General features: G+C 42.0%; 1 protein-coding gene and 1 long non-coding RNA gene across 4 annotated transcripts; both read left to right on the top strand.

Moving 5' to 3' along the window:
- Positions 1 to 883: 883 nt before the first annotated feature.
- On the top strand, positions 884 to 11419 carry LOC106939717 (CD209 antigen-like protein C). Of its 3 annotated transcripts, none has more exons than XM_015022228.1 (6): positions 884 to 2003; positions 4214 to 4303; positions 5837 to 6047; positions 9006 to 9252; positions 9764 to 9905; positions 11028 to 11419. In XM_015022228.1, exons 3-6 carry the CDS (start codon positions 5984 to 5986, stop codon positions 11031 to 11033), a joined length of 459 nt encoding a protein of 152 aa, XP_014877714.1. In that variant the 5' UTR covers positions 884 to 2003; positions 4214 to 4303; positions 5837 to 5983; the 3' UTR covers positions 11034 to 11419. The 3 variants fall into 3 exon arrangements, with proteins under 3 accessions (XP_014877714.1, XP_014877713.1, XP_014877712.1); XM_015022227.1 differs by lacking the exons at positions 884 to 2003; positions 5837 to 6047 and adding exons at positions 2034 to 3181; positions 3656 to 3748; XM_015022226.1 differs by lacking the exons at positions 884 to 2003; positions 5837 to 6047 and adding exons at positions 2035 to 3181; positions 3604 to 3748.
- An 807-nt stretch (positions 11420 to 12226) lies between these two features.
- On the top strand, positions 12227 to 13270 carry LOC106939720 (uncharacterized). The gene is made up of 3 exons (XR_001422899.1): positions 12227 to 12288; positions 12611 to 12837; positions 13082 to 13270. It is a non-coding gene; the product is annotated as an uncharacterized LOC106939720 (long non-coding RNA).
- The last annotated feature ends 2121 nt before the right edge of the window (positions 13271 to 15391 follow it).

The raw sequence follows: 15391 nt of genomic DNA, 5'->3' as shown, positions 1-15391 counted from the left end.
TTTGGGGGAGAATTGGTTGGGAAATATTTTTTCCCCCGGTTGGTGGGGGGTTTTTTTTTTTTTTTTTTTTTTTTTTTTGCAATCCATAAAATGTGAACAAGTTTCACATCGAAACGTCTTTAACACATTTGAGTCTTTCGGAAGATTCCCGTCTTTCATATCCTGCACAAACAAACTTCTGGGCTGCAGATCTGAGGTATGAATACTTATGAGCCCAGGCGACCAGATGAAATGACTCCGTGTTTCTGGAGGTTCTCCTCACCTGAGCCGACCCGGGTTTGGACCCGGCAGACGGCGCCGCCTGTCCAGTCATTTGACTCGTCTTGGTTTCTGTCTGAACAGAGAAACTTTTAGACCTGGTTGAGTCTTTATATGAAAGGGTTATGTTTATGCCTCTGTTATGAAGATGAAGTTTCCATGAATGACACTTAATACAAGGTTTAAGATTTTAATGGACTTTTAATTTAAGTTTTAATGAATCTTTGAATTAAAAGTGTCGGTTTTCCTCCTTCGTTGTTGATTCAAATGAATCGCTGCCACTTTGGTTTCATGACGTTTCCTGGGGTTTGAAGGTTTGTCTGCATGTTTTTCTGTTTAAACGATTTTATCCGAACCAGAATCTGGGTCTGCTCCTCCTTTCTCCTCTCTGATCATTTAAGGTTTTCAGTAGATCTCTGCATGATTCGTTGGTTAATCTGTTTTTAATTCTCATGGTTTGGAGAGACGCTGTGCTCATTGACTGGTTGTCGGCTTTAGACTCGGTTCGGCTCCTGATGAACCTTTAATCTGAATCACTGATGGCTGAGCCGAACACTGAGGTGATGTACAGACCAGGTGGGACCTTCCTCTCTCCCATTAACTGTGAAATCAGTTCATTTTAAACTTGTTGGTTGTTTTTAAAGTTTTATTTAAGGACTGATCTGATTTTCCTGACCTCCTCTCCTTCGTTCTCCTTCAGGAAACCAGCCCGTCTCCAAGCTCCCAGATCCAGAATCAATGTAAGAAGATGAATTCGGGCTGTCTGAGGCTCCAGTCGAGTCTCTGCGGTTTGAGTCCTAATCTGTCAGAAACGGAATAAGAAGCTGCAGAAAACAAAAGACAAGGAGGCAGAAAGATCCTGAAGTGAGGAACGTCTTCAGTTTTCACCAGAAACACAAACTCTGCTTCTGTGAACATGTAAGTTGGAACCATCTGGGAAGTAAAGTTGTGAAGTTCTGATCGGATACATGAAACCAGGACGGACTTCCTGAGGAAGCCGATGATTGATAAGCTTCATCTTTTGGTTTCTTAGGAAAAAGAACCAAAGTTGATTCTGAGCTTCCTCTGCTGCAGCTCTGAGTCTGGACCGGACCGGACCGGCCGGGTTAACATCTGAACCCGTCTGTAAGCACAGAACTTCAGTGTCCTGGTGAAGGCTGACTGGATTTACCAACAGAGATTCTCTTCAGTCCTCAGGAAAGTTTGTTCCGAATTCACCAAAAACTTTAAAGCTTTTAACCATAAATTAAAAATTATGCAATCAAATGAAAAAGATAAACATTTTTAAAGTATGAAACAGGAAACATAAGACGAACTGCAGGCTTCCTGTTCGGTGTTTAAATAAATCTTGTCATTTTCTCATTTCAAACAGTTTTAGGATTTTTTTCTGTTCCGTCAACAGGAACATTTTGTATCTCAGGGTGAAAAAAGGCTCAATCTAAAGTGGTTCTGTTTAGATTCTGGTTCTTTTCATCTTAAGAGGTTGATGCAGGTCAGAATTAAAGAGTCCAATGAACCCAAAAATAAGAAACGTTCAGAACCAGGAAATGAAACCAGCAGCAAAGTCCAGAGAAAAGGCTGAAAATCCCAAAGACGTGTTGGACATGCAGAGTCTGGAAGTTGATGACATCATCAGCAGCTGAACTTTTCCTGTCTTTAAATCATTTCCAGCTGCCAGCAGAAACTTGGCGACGATCAGATCTCAGTGGAATATGAAGAACCTGCATCTGCAGCAAAGAGTCCAGGTGAGTAAAATAATCCCACAGCTGGACGCCTGGAACGTGGACAGCGTTACGGACTGTCCATCATGAAGTTCACACCTTGCCTGGCTGCCGACCCATCGAGGGAGAGGAACAGCTTCATTACTAGACTCTCCAGAGAATCATAAAATCTGCTCAGACCATCGGCTGAAGATCTCCACAGGAAAACCAGGAATATTTTAAGACGCCTCTCATCCTGGTCCGTTTGTTCCTGCTGCCATCTGGCTGCAGGAGCAACAAACAGACCAAGAACAGTTCATACCTGGTAGCCATAGGAGCATTAGACACCCTGTGGTTCTATTTTCTCACTAATTTGGTTATAATCCATGTAACATTTGGTTCTATAATGACAAAGATTGTTATTGAATCATCGTTGCCACATCGGAGGCCAACCTGCATGTTGCACCAAAGCTCCTCCCCGTCTGCCCTTTGACCTTCTCTGATCGGACGAATGGCGGAGTTCAACAGCTGGACGGCTCTCATCCTCTCCGCTCCAGCAGAGACTTAAACTTTATTTGCAAATCAAACTGGTTCTGGTTCTGGATGCAGACCAGAACCAGAACCATATCACATTTCAACGAGCTTTACGTCACAAAAACACAAAGTCAGGCAAGAATCAACAACTGAAACGTGACATTTAGTCGAGTTCGTCTGGCTTTTAGTCTGGACTTAAAGGAACTCGGTGTTTCGACTGTTTTGCAGTTTTCTGGAAGTTTGTTCCAGATTGAGGAGAAAAATGCTGCTTCTCCTCGACTGGTTCTGGTTCTGGATGCAGACCAGAGCCAGAACCTGAGAGGTCTGCAGGTTGACCCAGCAGCAGATCTTTAATGCTTTGTGGTTCTGAGCCGTTCAGTGATTTATAAACCAACAGCTCCCTTCCACTGAGCCTCAGTCAGAAGAAACGGCTCCTGGGACAGTAACGGGTTAATCCATAACTGTTTGAGAACGAAGGTAATAACGTCCTGAGGTCTGCTTTGGTCCGATCGGTGACATAAAACCAGCTCAGCAGAGCCGCTACTGTAAGAAGTGTCATCTTGTAGTTTGACACCCTGCAGAAAACTGAGGAGGAACCAAAAACCATCAGAACTTCCTCTGTGCCGTCTTCCCCTCTGAGCAGAAGTCTGTCCGGTTCTGACCGTGGATCAACACATTTCCACCCGTCTGTAAGTACAGAACTTTGTTTGTCCGTTTTTACCACAGACAGTTTTGTTTGTTGTTCTTGTTCCTCGATTCTCGTTTTAGCAACACATTTCTGTCTAAAACCGGTTCTCCTCATTACTTAGGAATATTTCTCATAATTCACACAAAAATAATATTAGAAACTTTTATTCAACTTTAAAACAAAACAAATGAGGAAATGAATATTGTTAAACATATAAAACAGGAAATATGCAGCGAGACGAGCCTCCTGATCTCATGATCTCCTGATTGTATGTTGTGTTTCCTAGTTGATGTTTAGATGAAGGTGTTTTTATTAATACATTTTCTCCATTTAAATTGTTCTAGGCTGTTTGTACATCTGTTTAGTTTTCCATTCCTTTTTGTTATGATTCTGCCAAAGAAACAGAAACAGGAAATGAAAAAGTTTTCAGATTCCTGAACTTTCTGATCCCAACCTGATCGTCTCTGACCTCCAGCTCTCAGAAACATGGCGACGATCGACGATCAGATCTCAGTGGAATATGAAGAACCTGCATCTGCAGCAAAGAGCCGGGATGCAAAGAGTCCAGGTGAGTAAAATAATCCCACAGATTAGCTGAAGCCTGCCTGTTACTGAAAACACCATTGAAGTTTATGGAGAAACTTTTAACTCACGTTAAAACGTTTTAACATTTGAAAATGTTAAAACGTCTGTTCTGTGTTTGTACGTTTGTGTTTGAGCTGTTGCTACACATCGGTTAATAACCACATGTAGAATATGATAAGAGCTGATAAGCTTCCTGTTCACATCTTCGCCCATCGTCACCGACTGACGTCAGGAACATTTTATCTGCTAATCTGACCGAAACAAAAACCGTCACAGTGCAGCTTCACCGCAGGATGATGGAGCAGCGGCACCAGGAACACTGGGCCCCATGACAAGAAGTTCAATTACACAGAGAAACACACACACAGTGTATTGGACCGATCAAACCCTGAACGTGTTCAGAAAGTCTCTTTCTGTCGTTTCCTGAGTTTCTCGTTTTTTTCCGCAGGAAGAAACTTTTTCCTTCTGCTTCTCCTGAGCTTCGGTTTTCTCTGCATCCTCCAATCTGCCCTCAACGTCTCACTGCGTCTGACTTCCTGTGAGTTGGCTGCAGCTTCCTGTCTGACAGGACGTTCCAAACATTGACCGAAAACCAGTCTGAGGTAGACGCTGCTTTCAGGCTTTGACTAGACCAGCTTCCTCCCACTCTGCTGAATGAACTCTGGATCAGTGGTGGTCAGATAATCAGAAAGTTTGGGTTCGATTCCAGATTTCCTCCAGCCTCTGGCCAAGGCACCAACCCAGGCTGCCTCCTGATCTGTGTGTCACTGTATGAATGTGTGTGTGAGCACAGGTGGGTGAAAGTGGTGAGTAAGACTAGGACAACATTTTGGTCCATTCCCAGTAAAACTGCAGCCCAACAGCAGATGGTTCTGTTGGGAACATTTGGACTCCAGTTGCCAGATCCGGCTGAGGTTTGGTGGCGTTGTGATGGAACATGGCAGAACCTGAGCCTCAGGTTTCTGCAGTGTGAAGCAGCAGGTCCTGCCTGTCCTGGTGGCGCGGCTGCTGCTCGGCGCCTTGACCTCTACTTCCTGTCGTCAGTCAAATAGACCTCAAGTAAAAAGAGAAAAGTAAAAGTACTTCCAGAAAGTACCAGGTGTGCAACATACCACAGACGGTATGCAGTCAGGTCTTTATTACAGGTTACAGTAGGATTTGTGTTTGCTGATGGCTGTGAGGATAAATGAGCTCCTGAAATGCTCAGTTCTGCAGCCCAGACAGGAACCTTTGCCTGCCGCTCTCTTGGTTCTGGACCCGTTGGTTCCCGTTGGCTCTCTGAGATGAGGCGGGCTGACGGTGGGCTACGGGGACCAAGCTGGGCTCTGCTCGGCCCTCTTGACCCTCCGGGTCGAGATAAGAGGTGGAGTGGTGAAGCTCTTAAGGTCATGAAGAAAGTAGAGTCTGCTGTCTGGGCGACGAAGGAGCAGAAGGCCTGGGGGTTGGCCTTCTGGCCCCTCCGCCTTAGCGCCCCCTGCAGAGCAGCTGCTGCTGCCACATGTGACCCAGCAGCTGAAGGTCACAAACAACTGCATCAATGAGGCCGACCGTTTGATTTGATCAAGTCAATCATGCAAGAAAGGAAACCTCTTGAGTTCCTTTGTGTCAGTAAATCCGGCCTGACATGTCGGCTACCAGCGACTCTACGGAACAACTGAAGTGCCAAGACAGGATTGGTAAAAATAACTTCTTGCACAGGCTGGCTGGACTCGCCATAGGAATGAGGGAGGAGCTCAATATTTGGAGAAGGTATTTTATAAAAACATATGAAAATAATTTTAAATGACAGGTCCAGTCTCTTTCTGTGTTTCTGTATCTTTTCGCTTTGAGATGAGATTTGTTCTGACATAGTCATGTTGTTTTCATGCTCAACATGTTGAGAACCTCTGATCCATGTGAGCATGAAGGATTCATTAGTGACGAGCTGAGAATATTTGAGACGTTGCACACGTTGATATTGTAACGACGACGATTCAGGCTGTTGCTTTGCAAGACGCGTTTAGTTCAAGTATCAGATTCGCCTTTACAGTTCAACGTTTGTAAGAATAAACTTACTTTGTGCACACCACAGCTTGTTCCCAAAACCTGACTGGACACCACACCGAGGACTCTGGCACCGTCTGTCCCACCGTCTGTCCCACCCGGGGAACCCGACCAGAACCCGACTTCAGAACCCGCTGGCGAGACGCCTGAAGCCCTGACTGCACAGATCCAACAGATGAAAAGGCTGTTATGTGTTTATGGCAGCGAGGACGGACACCTTGTTGTGAATTTAACAGCATGTGAGTATGTGGGACAAAATCCCTCAGAGAATTGCTGACCTGTCTGCATGCACACCAGCAGGGACTGTTGCCATGGTTACTCCAACAGGTGGTGGCAGTCTGCCAGGTGTTTGTACTAATTTGCATACAAGTATAAGTAATGTGGCACAACATTTAAGCTCATGTGTTTTTTGTTTTGGTTTAAGTGATGAACATGTTAGCATTAATCTGTCCCACATAAGCAGCAGATAATCTGCATCACCTTTTCTGGGCAAAGTACAAATAAATGATGGTGGCTGGAATGATTTACAACAGGATGTCAATCATGTCTAGCTTGTTCTTATCAAAGTCCACCACTATGTGGCGCTGTAAAATTGCTAAATTTATTATGCAAGAACAGCTGATTGGCTTTTTGCCAAAGTTTGCACACATCTCCATGCCACCGTCTTACCTTAAGTATTTAATGTGGAGACGGTTGGAGGACGGGCGTTATTCACAGAAATGTGAAAAATGCTTCGAACTTTAAAACCATTTTAAAAATCACATCCATCCAAATGAGCTCAAATTTTCAGGTTTTGTCTTGAAGCCGTTTCTTCCGCTCTGTGTTCGTCTCTCCCTCCTTTGTGTTAAACACAAACATCTGTATCTTCAAACTAAACTGGAACTCGTCAGCCGTAGTTTGGCTGTAATCTGAGCTTCCTAAACAGACTGTTGAACATTTTCTGCATTTATACTTGAACAGAACAGCAAGAAACTCATACAGCATAAAACACAAGCAGGTTTGGTTATTTTGTGTTATTTTTAGCTTAAACTAGCCCATTTTAGGGACCTTTTGAATCGCCTGGTAAATGAATGAGGCTCACAAAGCCGTTTGGCCACAAGATGGAGCCAAATCCACTTCATCTGTCAAATTTCCCTCAAAATGTTCTTCATTTCACCTCAATGTGTGTTTTAACAAATTTCAGTAAACTTGAATGGCTTTCATGATTGTGGCTCAACCTTCACAATATGTATTTCTAATTGTCTTAAAATAATGCAGTTATGCTCCAACCAGCTTCGCAATTCATTTAGATAGAAATAAATTCTTATGTATGAAAGAGAGGAAGTCTTTTAGCCTGGCCACTTCCTGTCCCTTTGGCTGCCAATATGAGCAAATAAAATAAAATGGAGCAACAGGTTGGAATCCTGGTCAAACTAGATGCTGAACCTCATTTCATTCAATTCCCCTTTTAGATCAATAAAGTATTTTTGAATTTAAATGGACTGCCGACAGATTGCTTTTCTTAGTTGTAAAAGATTGTAAGACATTAAAAATGTGATTATTGTCATAAGCTGAACAACGTTTCACATCCTTTATTCTCATTAAACGTCGTCTGACTTTATCTAGAAATAAGTCCAGCTGTCCATGTCCATACTGTTTATTCACACATTATGATTCAGGTACATTATAAGCATTTATAAGATTATTATGGTTCTTTTCTGTATATTTGTTTGCAAAGGGAAGGAGGTGGGAGGCAGAAACTCAGAACTGCTTTCTGTTCTACTTTTCATTCTTTTTTATTTTGTACATGTCCACATGTTTGAGAAACGATATCTTGTTGCATCGATGCCTCCTGATCGACGCTGAACCTTTGAATGTTTGCGCCTGCTTTTTAAACTTCGGAACATAAAATCTACTTTTTGATCTTTTCACCATGTTGTCATGTTTGTCCCTGCAGTTTTGCTTTGATTCTTCCACTTTTGAGAAATTCTTTAATCTGCATTTAATTCAGCTGCTAAACACCAGGGTGGACCTAGCCCCGCCTTCAAGGAGCAGCTCCTCCCTCACCCAGCTCCTTCAGACTAGCCAGCAGCAATCAGCTGTTTATAGCAGCTGCTGCTCAGAGCAACACAGGTAAAAACATTAAAGGGTTAATAGAGGAGCCATGTTGGACGACGTCCTGGAGAGAGAACAGGAGTTTCTTAAAGAGACAGAAACCCAATTTCAAGGTGTTAAATCAGGAAGTTTCTTTTCGTCCCGTTTGCATCCCAATCCTGTTGCTTTGCCTGATGACCTCTGAGTTTAGTCAGGCACCAGATTGCTGAAAGCATTAGACAGAGCACAGTTTCAGGGGTTGCAGAAACATAATGGAAATAACACCTTGAATATTAAGTCTAAATGGAAAAGGGAATTGGGAGTAAAAATTACAGAGGATGCTTGGCTTTCCATGTGTGTGGCACAACAGACGTCTACCAGCTCTAAAAGATGGAGGGAATTTGGATCGAAGTGCTTAATTAGATACTTTATTACACCGCAAATTACTAGTAGACATAGAGGGGAAGAACAGCAATGCTGGAGACAATGTGGACATCGGAACGCCAATCATTCTCATGTATTTTGGTCCTGCCCAGAGTTGGCAGCTTACTGGGATGGAATCTGTCAGACTACTGGGGTAATTTTGGGGTACGTCATCCCCAAAGATCCTAGAATGTTTCTGCTGATATCTGGAGAATTGCTTCAAAAAGAGGATGAGTACGTTTTTAAAGTTCTATCAATTGCAAGCAAAAAAGCAATTACACGATCTTGGCTAAAGAAACTCCCCCCCAGCTGGACCACTGGAGGAGATTCACTCTATGGAAAAACTGACATATCTTTTACGTATGAAAGGACATTCTTACAACAAACGTTGGTCTAAATGGCTGACATACAAGAGCAAGGAAGCATAACTAGGTGTAATATCTTGTAATGTATATATACATTTCTTTTTTTCTGTCTTTTTACTTAACTAAGAATCAGTGCCCCAAGTTCAGTGTGTGTTGTATGTTTTATTGTAATGAAAACTGTTAAATAAAGAGTATAAAAAAAAAACAGAGCACAGTTTCACTCAAAATTTAACTTACTGATGGAGAGACAATCAGGACATTCATATCAAAACCTGCTCCAGTCTGTCATGTCTCCAGACTCACCATCAGAGGTTTTGGTTCTGTCTTTTCTTCCAGTGCGCAGCTCCTTCAAGCAACGGCTGGCCACATTTTGTCCAAGCATCTACTACATTTCCTCTGCCGTGGCGACATGGGGTGAAAGCAGGAACGATTGTCTGAAAAGAGGAGCAGACCTGGTGATCATCAACAGCAGAGACGAGCAGGACTTCCTGACTTGGTACAAAAAGAGGCTTTGGATCGGACTGACCGACGCCGAGAAGGAGGGAGAATGGAAATGGGTCGACGGGACTCGGCTGAACACCAGGTAGGTCAGTGGTTAGAGGACCAGCAGGCCCAGATGGTGACGTTACCAAGCTGAGTCTGACAACAGTCTGGTTCATCTATAACTCAGGGATTTCACCAGATTTAATAAAATGGTGTTTGCAGAAAAAAGGAAATTAAACTATGATCTTATTATCCAGGCCTCATTTGGCCTGAAGAACAGCTGAGACACTAAAGTATTTATCGCCTCAACTTAAAAACTCTCAGTAATACGGCCTGCCTCCAGTCCCTTTCTGGACCAGCGAACATCGTTATTCATTTGTGTAAATAAAATGTTAAACTTTTCCATGTCTCTCCATGAGAATGTTTCTGCATTTGGGTCAAGAAGCTAAACGCCATCATGACAAAAACATTTCTTTCTTTGCTTTGTACTTGAATATTAGTGGTTCAAATTAATCATTATTATTATAATTTAAACTGATTAGTTGAGTTATTTGTATCTCCAGTTTTCTGTCACCTTTAGCTGACTGATATTTTCATGGTTTGGTTTTCAGTTACTGGGGTCCTGATGAGCCAAACAGTGATCTCGGTGAAAACGAAGACTGTGGAGAAATGAGATTTTTTGAATCAGAAAACAACTGGAATGATGTTTCCTGTGGCATCAAAAACTCCTGGATCTGTGAAAGAAAACTGCAGGTAGATAATTGGTCAGATGTTTGGAGTTCCAGTAGAAATATTTCCTTCATGAACTTTGGATAAAAACCTGAGATTTCATGGAAAGTGAGGAAAAACACAGGAGGACACCAACAAAGTAAAGAAGGTTAATAATAATAATAAATGTTGGAGATGTCGGATTACAGAAGGAGTTTTGGTTTTTGTACTGAAACTTGATAGAAACGTTTCTGGTCCAGGATTAAATTACGGTGCTGTTAATTTAATCCTAAATTCACTGGTCATCAGTGGATTAGCACAGCATCAAGGCAAGAGGACGGCCGTGACCTCAGACACCCACCTGCTGCTGTCCGTCAGGTGACCTTTGAACCTGGGAAGATCAAGGGTCATCTTTAGAGGAAGACTATTCCCAGGAGGAAGATGTCTCAGCAGGTTCAGTCCAAGGTCAGAGGTCAGAGGTCAGAGAAATGTGCAGAAACCCAGATCTCCATCTCAGTTAGCAGATTAAAGGTCATGACCTGAACCAATATGGCTGCTTGGAAGGACTGAAGGAGGAAGTTTCTTCTCTCTGGAAACAAGATGGCCGCCGGACTGAGGTCAGCAGAGACGAGAGAGGAGATATTGGACCGGGACGGACAGAACCGGGACGGACAGAACCAAAGACATCAGATCAGTAGAAACATCTCATGCCAACTGTCAAACATGGTGGTGGAAGTATGATGATCTGGGCTGGGTCAGCTTGCGGTCTTTGACTGGACCATGTAGACCAAACATGAGTCCATCTGTCCACAAACAGAACCAGGATCCAAACAGCAGAATGGATGAAACCAAAAATTATCAAAATATTTCACAATATCTGAAAATGACAACAGACTTTTGTAATTTTAGAACCATGAAGATAATTAGATTTTAATTGCTCATCATCAAAGTCAGGTTTTATAGTTTTGTTTCATGTGAGAAGAGATTTTTAACTTTAGACGTTTTCTCTGTGCTGATCCATCAACACTGAGACGTTTCTGTCAGAATCAGTTTGGATTCAGTTTTATTTCAGATTATGTGAGAATTTTGTTTACATTTTGTGATTTTTTTCTGATGTTTGTCTGCGTTGCCGTTGGTAACCAGGTTGTTTCCTCCTCCTGTCATCAGGAATGAAGATGGGAAGCAGCAGGAAGACTCCCTCCCCCCCGACCTCTGACCTCAGCAGGTCCAGCAGGTGGCGCCGGTCAGAGCAGGACGATGTTTCGGGTCGGACCCCCACTGGGTCCAGAGCTGCAGCTCCTTGTTGCTTCTTCACATCGGAAACTGTTGAAGCTTTAATCTGACTTCAGCTTTGCTTTGATTTTAACTTTATTATCTGTTAATCTTTCATGTCAGAATGAAAAACAAACTCGTTTCATCTCTCCTGAGTTTTTGTGAAACGTTTAATTTTTACGTTTATTGAATCAGAAATGCTGCCGTCAAAGTCTGAATAGATTTTAGGACAATAATAAAAACACATCAGGTCGAAACTAAAGAAATAAAAACTTTATTTCCTCAGATCCTGTTTTTCTTCATCGGTTTGATTCTTTGAGCTTCAGTTTCATTAAACTGAAACATCACAGCGTTCTGAGGTTTTGGGTCATTATAACATATTAATGTCATGTATAAAGTTCACAATCTGTCCTTCAATATTTGAAGCTTCAGATGCAGAAACAGAATGAAAATAAAAACCAGGAACATGAAAATTTAGCTGCTGAGACTCAGATTATTTCCTCATCTTTGCATTAACAGAAAGTCAGAGACAGGATTGATTTAATTTTGATCTGATTTATTTCAAACAGCTTTTTAAAAGTCGTTCCTCAGACGTTCTTCAGGTTCTGGAAGAACTCGCTGCTTCATCGTTCTCCAGCTTTAAACGTTTCAGCAGCTTCTCAGACTCGGATGTCTGAGTTTCTGCTCTGATGGTCGTTCGGTTCACCGGGTTTCCAAAGAGCAGGAATGAGGAAACCAAAGTATTTCAAGGTAAACATCAAATGCCTTCAAGGCAACAAGCCACTTTAATATCTGGTCGCGGGTCAGGAGGGCAATAAGACATTTAATTTATCATAAATCATTAACAGAATTATTTGCTCTGCATTTATTCATCAGTACATGTGAGGAATAATAATCACGTTGAGCTCTGCTCAGCCTTAAAGTCAATAATCAGTTAATGATCTTTATTCTGCTGTTGACAAAACATCATTTTTCTTTTTAAGTGTTTTTATTATATTTATATCAGATGAATCAGATCCACGTCAGAAACTGAAACATTTACTCACTTGTCTCAAACTAACAGCCAGACGGTGCGGAGAAGCTTCAGAGTAACTGAAAACCGCATCACAAACCTTTGACTAGGCCGAGTCCCATCGACCCATTTCCAGTCAGCCCGGTTCTGTGGAACTGGGCCAGGAGTTTCTGCTCCTTATAAGACATGATAATTAGTCATTGTTATTCTTTATCATCACGAATGAGTTTACAGCAATATTTGTAAAATTTGAATTTATGGCAGAATCTAGCTCTTCTATTTCTATATCCAGGTATTTAATGTGCAATTCGCAGAACAGCCATGAGGGGGCAGTGGTGTTTGCCAAACGCTGCAATGTTCAGAGAAGAAAACTGCAGCGCAGCCAGGTGAGCTTCACCTGCACCACCAGAACCTGAAGGTCCAAACGGAAACCCAGAAACAAACTCACAGGACGGGAAATGTTGAGAACGGCTCGCAGGACGCATGAAGTCCGAAGCTGAACGGAACCGACCAGGAAATGGTTCCGTCTGAGATCCAAACACAGAGAGCAGAATCTGGATTGTTCTTCAGAACCTTAACCCGGTCCGGTTCTGCAGAATCCCTGGTATTTCCGGGTCAGCTTCAGCTCTTGCCATGTCAGAAATCTTTAACCGAAACCGTAAAACTTCTGTGTAAAACGACTAAAAGCAGAAAGTTCATTAATACTCTCAGATCAGTGGTGAGTAATCACGTTACTTATAATCAGCAAAGACTGAAACAAAAAGAATATCTTCTTTAGGTTCCCTTCAAAACTCTGATCCAGATTTACTCCCAAAAATCTGTCAGAAAAATCTAAATTAATGTTGGTGCAAAACATAAAGCTGGATAAAAGAAATGTCCTTCAGCTCTTATTACATCTTTATGTCATTTTCCTGCTCCTGCTTTAGCAGCCCGTTAGTTTTTACGTCCAACCAGAGGATCAACGCAGCTCAGAATAATCTGCCTGTAATCTGAGACAATCCACTGAACAATAAACCAGATTCCTTCAGCTCCAGGTGTGGAAACAGCTGATCATCGTTTCCATGTCTGAATCTTCAGGAGCGTTAAAAACTCGGAGCGAGTTCATTAAAAGGTTTCAGTTTCTACTGAACTGATCTGGAAGTTTGTGACTCTGTAGGAAAACATTAAAAATCTGAGATTAGATTTGAAACAACAAAGAGATTCTACTGATGGCTGAAGACCAACAGGTCAGAAATCTGCTTGCTGACTTCACTTCCTGTTGTTTTCATCTTCAGAAGCAAAACAAGCTGGTGGGTCCATTTACAGGTCTGACAGAGAGCAGACATGTTCATGAAATATGTAATAATGAAGTGAACATTTTGAATGTGACAACATTAAAATACTAACAGCTTTAACCTCCTGCTCATCATAATCCCTTCAGAGGAAATGAGGCGTTTTATTCTTTTTTATGACAAACTTTCGTTTAATTCCAGTTTCAAATTCACTTTTGTTTCTTTTGGAAGCTTTTGGAGCAGGAAGTCAGGATGTTGGTCAGTTTGTCCTCCAGCAGCTTGAAGCAGCAGAACTACAGACAGATCAGAGGTTCTGTTTAGTCCCGGCCCGGTTCTGACAAACCTGTTCACATCTGGACCTAAAGAGTTCAGATTAACCTGAATAACAGAACCATGTTCAGTCATCCAACATAATCCAGCCCAAAGCTCATCAGGTCCTCCGTCTGTTTCTCTGATCCAGCTCGTTAGTGAAACCGGGTCAAACCAAGCCCGGTTCTGGAGGCGGACCTCAGGTAGCTCAGTGTTCATGTTTTCACCTCAGCAGGACCACAAATGCGATTTAAACCCAGATGAGCTGGACAACACGGCGGCTCATAGGATGGTTTAGCGCCCCCCAGTGGCCATTTATTTATTAAGAGACACAATATAGAAGAGGTGTAATACCTTATATCAACCAGAAGAGGGCGCCAATAGTCCTGATTGGAGGATTTGAACAGTTTCCATGGATCCGGGCTTTAACAGAACCGAGTTCTGGTCAGAACTTTGAAACTTTGGATCATTCCTGGACATTCAGCTCAACTTTGCTGAAAACAGTGGCTAGGTTTTTAAGAACTGTTCTCAGAAACTCTACCTTTTAAGAAGACCCAGAGACCTTAGGGTTAAACAACTAGAGGTTGTGTAAAGACAATGTTGTGTTTTAGCTTCTCATCTCCTCGGCTGGTTCGGTCACATGAGCTGCAGATTAACAGACAAACTTTTAAGAATAGTTTGAATAGCAGGTAAAATATCAGGCAAATGATGGTGAAACCAAAATCAACTCTGCCTCAACTGTTTGCTGAAAGAACATCCATCCTCTTTATTCATCAGTTTGACCCTCTGAGCTCAAACTCAGAGGGTCTAATCGATGTTCTGGTACCTGGAACATCGATTAGAAGTCATTCATTGATGGTGCAATAATTATTCTTAACCAAACTAAATGATAACATTTACCTGTAGCATCCAAAGCGCTACTCTATGAACAAATGGTTGATATTGTGATTCTAAGAATGTGTTTTATTTGATCACTTTAGAGTCAAAGGAACATTTCCACCATCATAGATTAAATAGTTTCATCTTATTTTTCGTTTTGTGTAAGACTTAAAAATGAAAATCTCAATCGATGAATCATAATTTGTATTGACACACGGAGCATAAAATCAGCCAACAAAAGCATTCAGACTTTACTTATTTTATTAACTTTCAGCGCTGAAAGGAGACGCTTTACCATTACATTCAAAGAGTTTGTAAAAAAGTCTGAGCAGGTCTGAGGAGAAGGAGGGCAGCTGATGATATGGACACTCCCTGAAATCACACCATGTCTCTGTGGCCTGATAAGTTTCTGTTTCTGAGGAATGAGCCTTGGTGTCTGACAGAATCAACATGTTACGCTTTACTATGGGCCCTTTGTCTGACAGCGTGTGACTATCGACCTGGTAAAGCGTCTCAACAGACTCTACCAACAAAAAGTCTCTCAGAATAATATAAATGGCACCTTAAAAGTAAAATGTGAATTTTTACTTGTATCTGTTTAACAACCAGATTTGTCTTTCTTTTGTGACCCTAATTCATTTGTTTGTTATTGACTTTTGCTCAATTAAGTTTCTCATGTATACATTGTAAATGGTTTTTATTATAGTTAGTGATGGGTCCAGCAACACCGACGCACCGGCGCATGTATCAAGCCCATAGACCAACACCCGTGTCGGTGCGCGTATTGG

This window comes from Poecilia latipinna, unplaced genomic scaffold (assembly GCF_001443285.1).
Source record: "Poecilia latipinna isolate Pla-1442-1.1 unplaced genomic scaffold, P_latipinna-1.0 Scaffold2960, whole genome shotgun sequence".
Taxonomy (NCBI): domain Eukaryota; kingdom Metazoa; phylum Chordata; class Actinopteri; order Cyprinodontiformes; family Poeciliidae; genus Poecilia; species Poecilia latipinna.
Note: the sequence above shows the minus strand (reverse complement) of the source record. Positions and strands in the feature narration are given on the sequence as shown.

Coding starts and splice junctions, on each gene's coding strand:
- LOC106939717 (XM_015022227.1), top strand. CDS start 3,667: ATGGCGACGATCGACGATCAGATCTCAGTGGAATATGAAGAACCTGCA. Junction 3,749..4,213: donor CCGGGATGCAAAGAGTCCAG/GTGAGTAAAATA, acceptor TTTTTTCCGCAG/GAAGAAACTTTTTCCTTCTG. Junction 9,253..9,763: donor GGGACTCGGCTGAACACCAG/GTAGGTCAGTGG, acceptor TTTGGTTTTCAG/TTACTGGGGTCCTGATGAGC.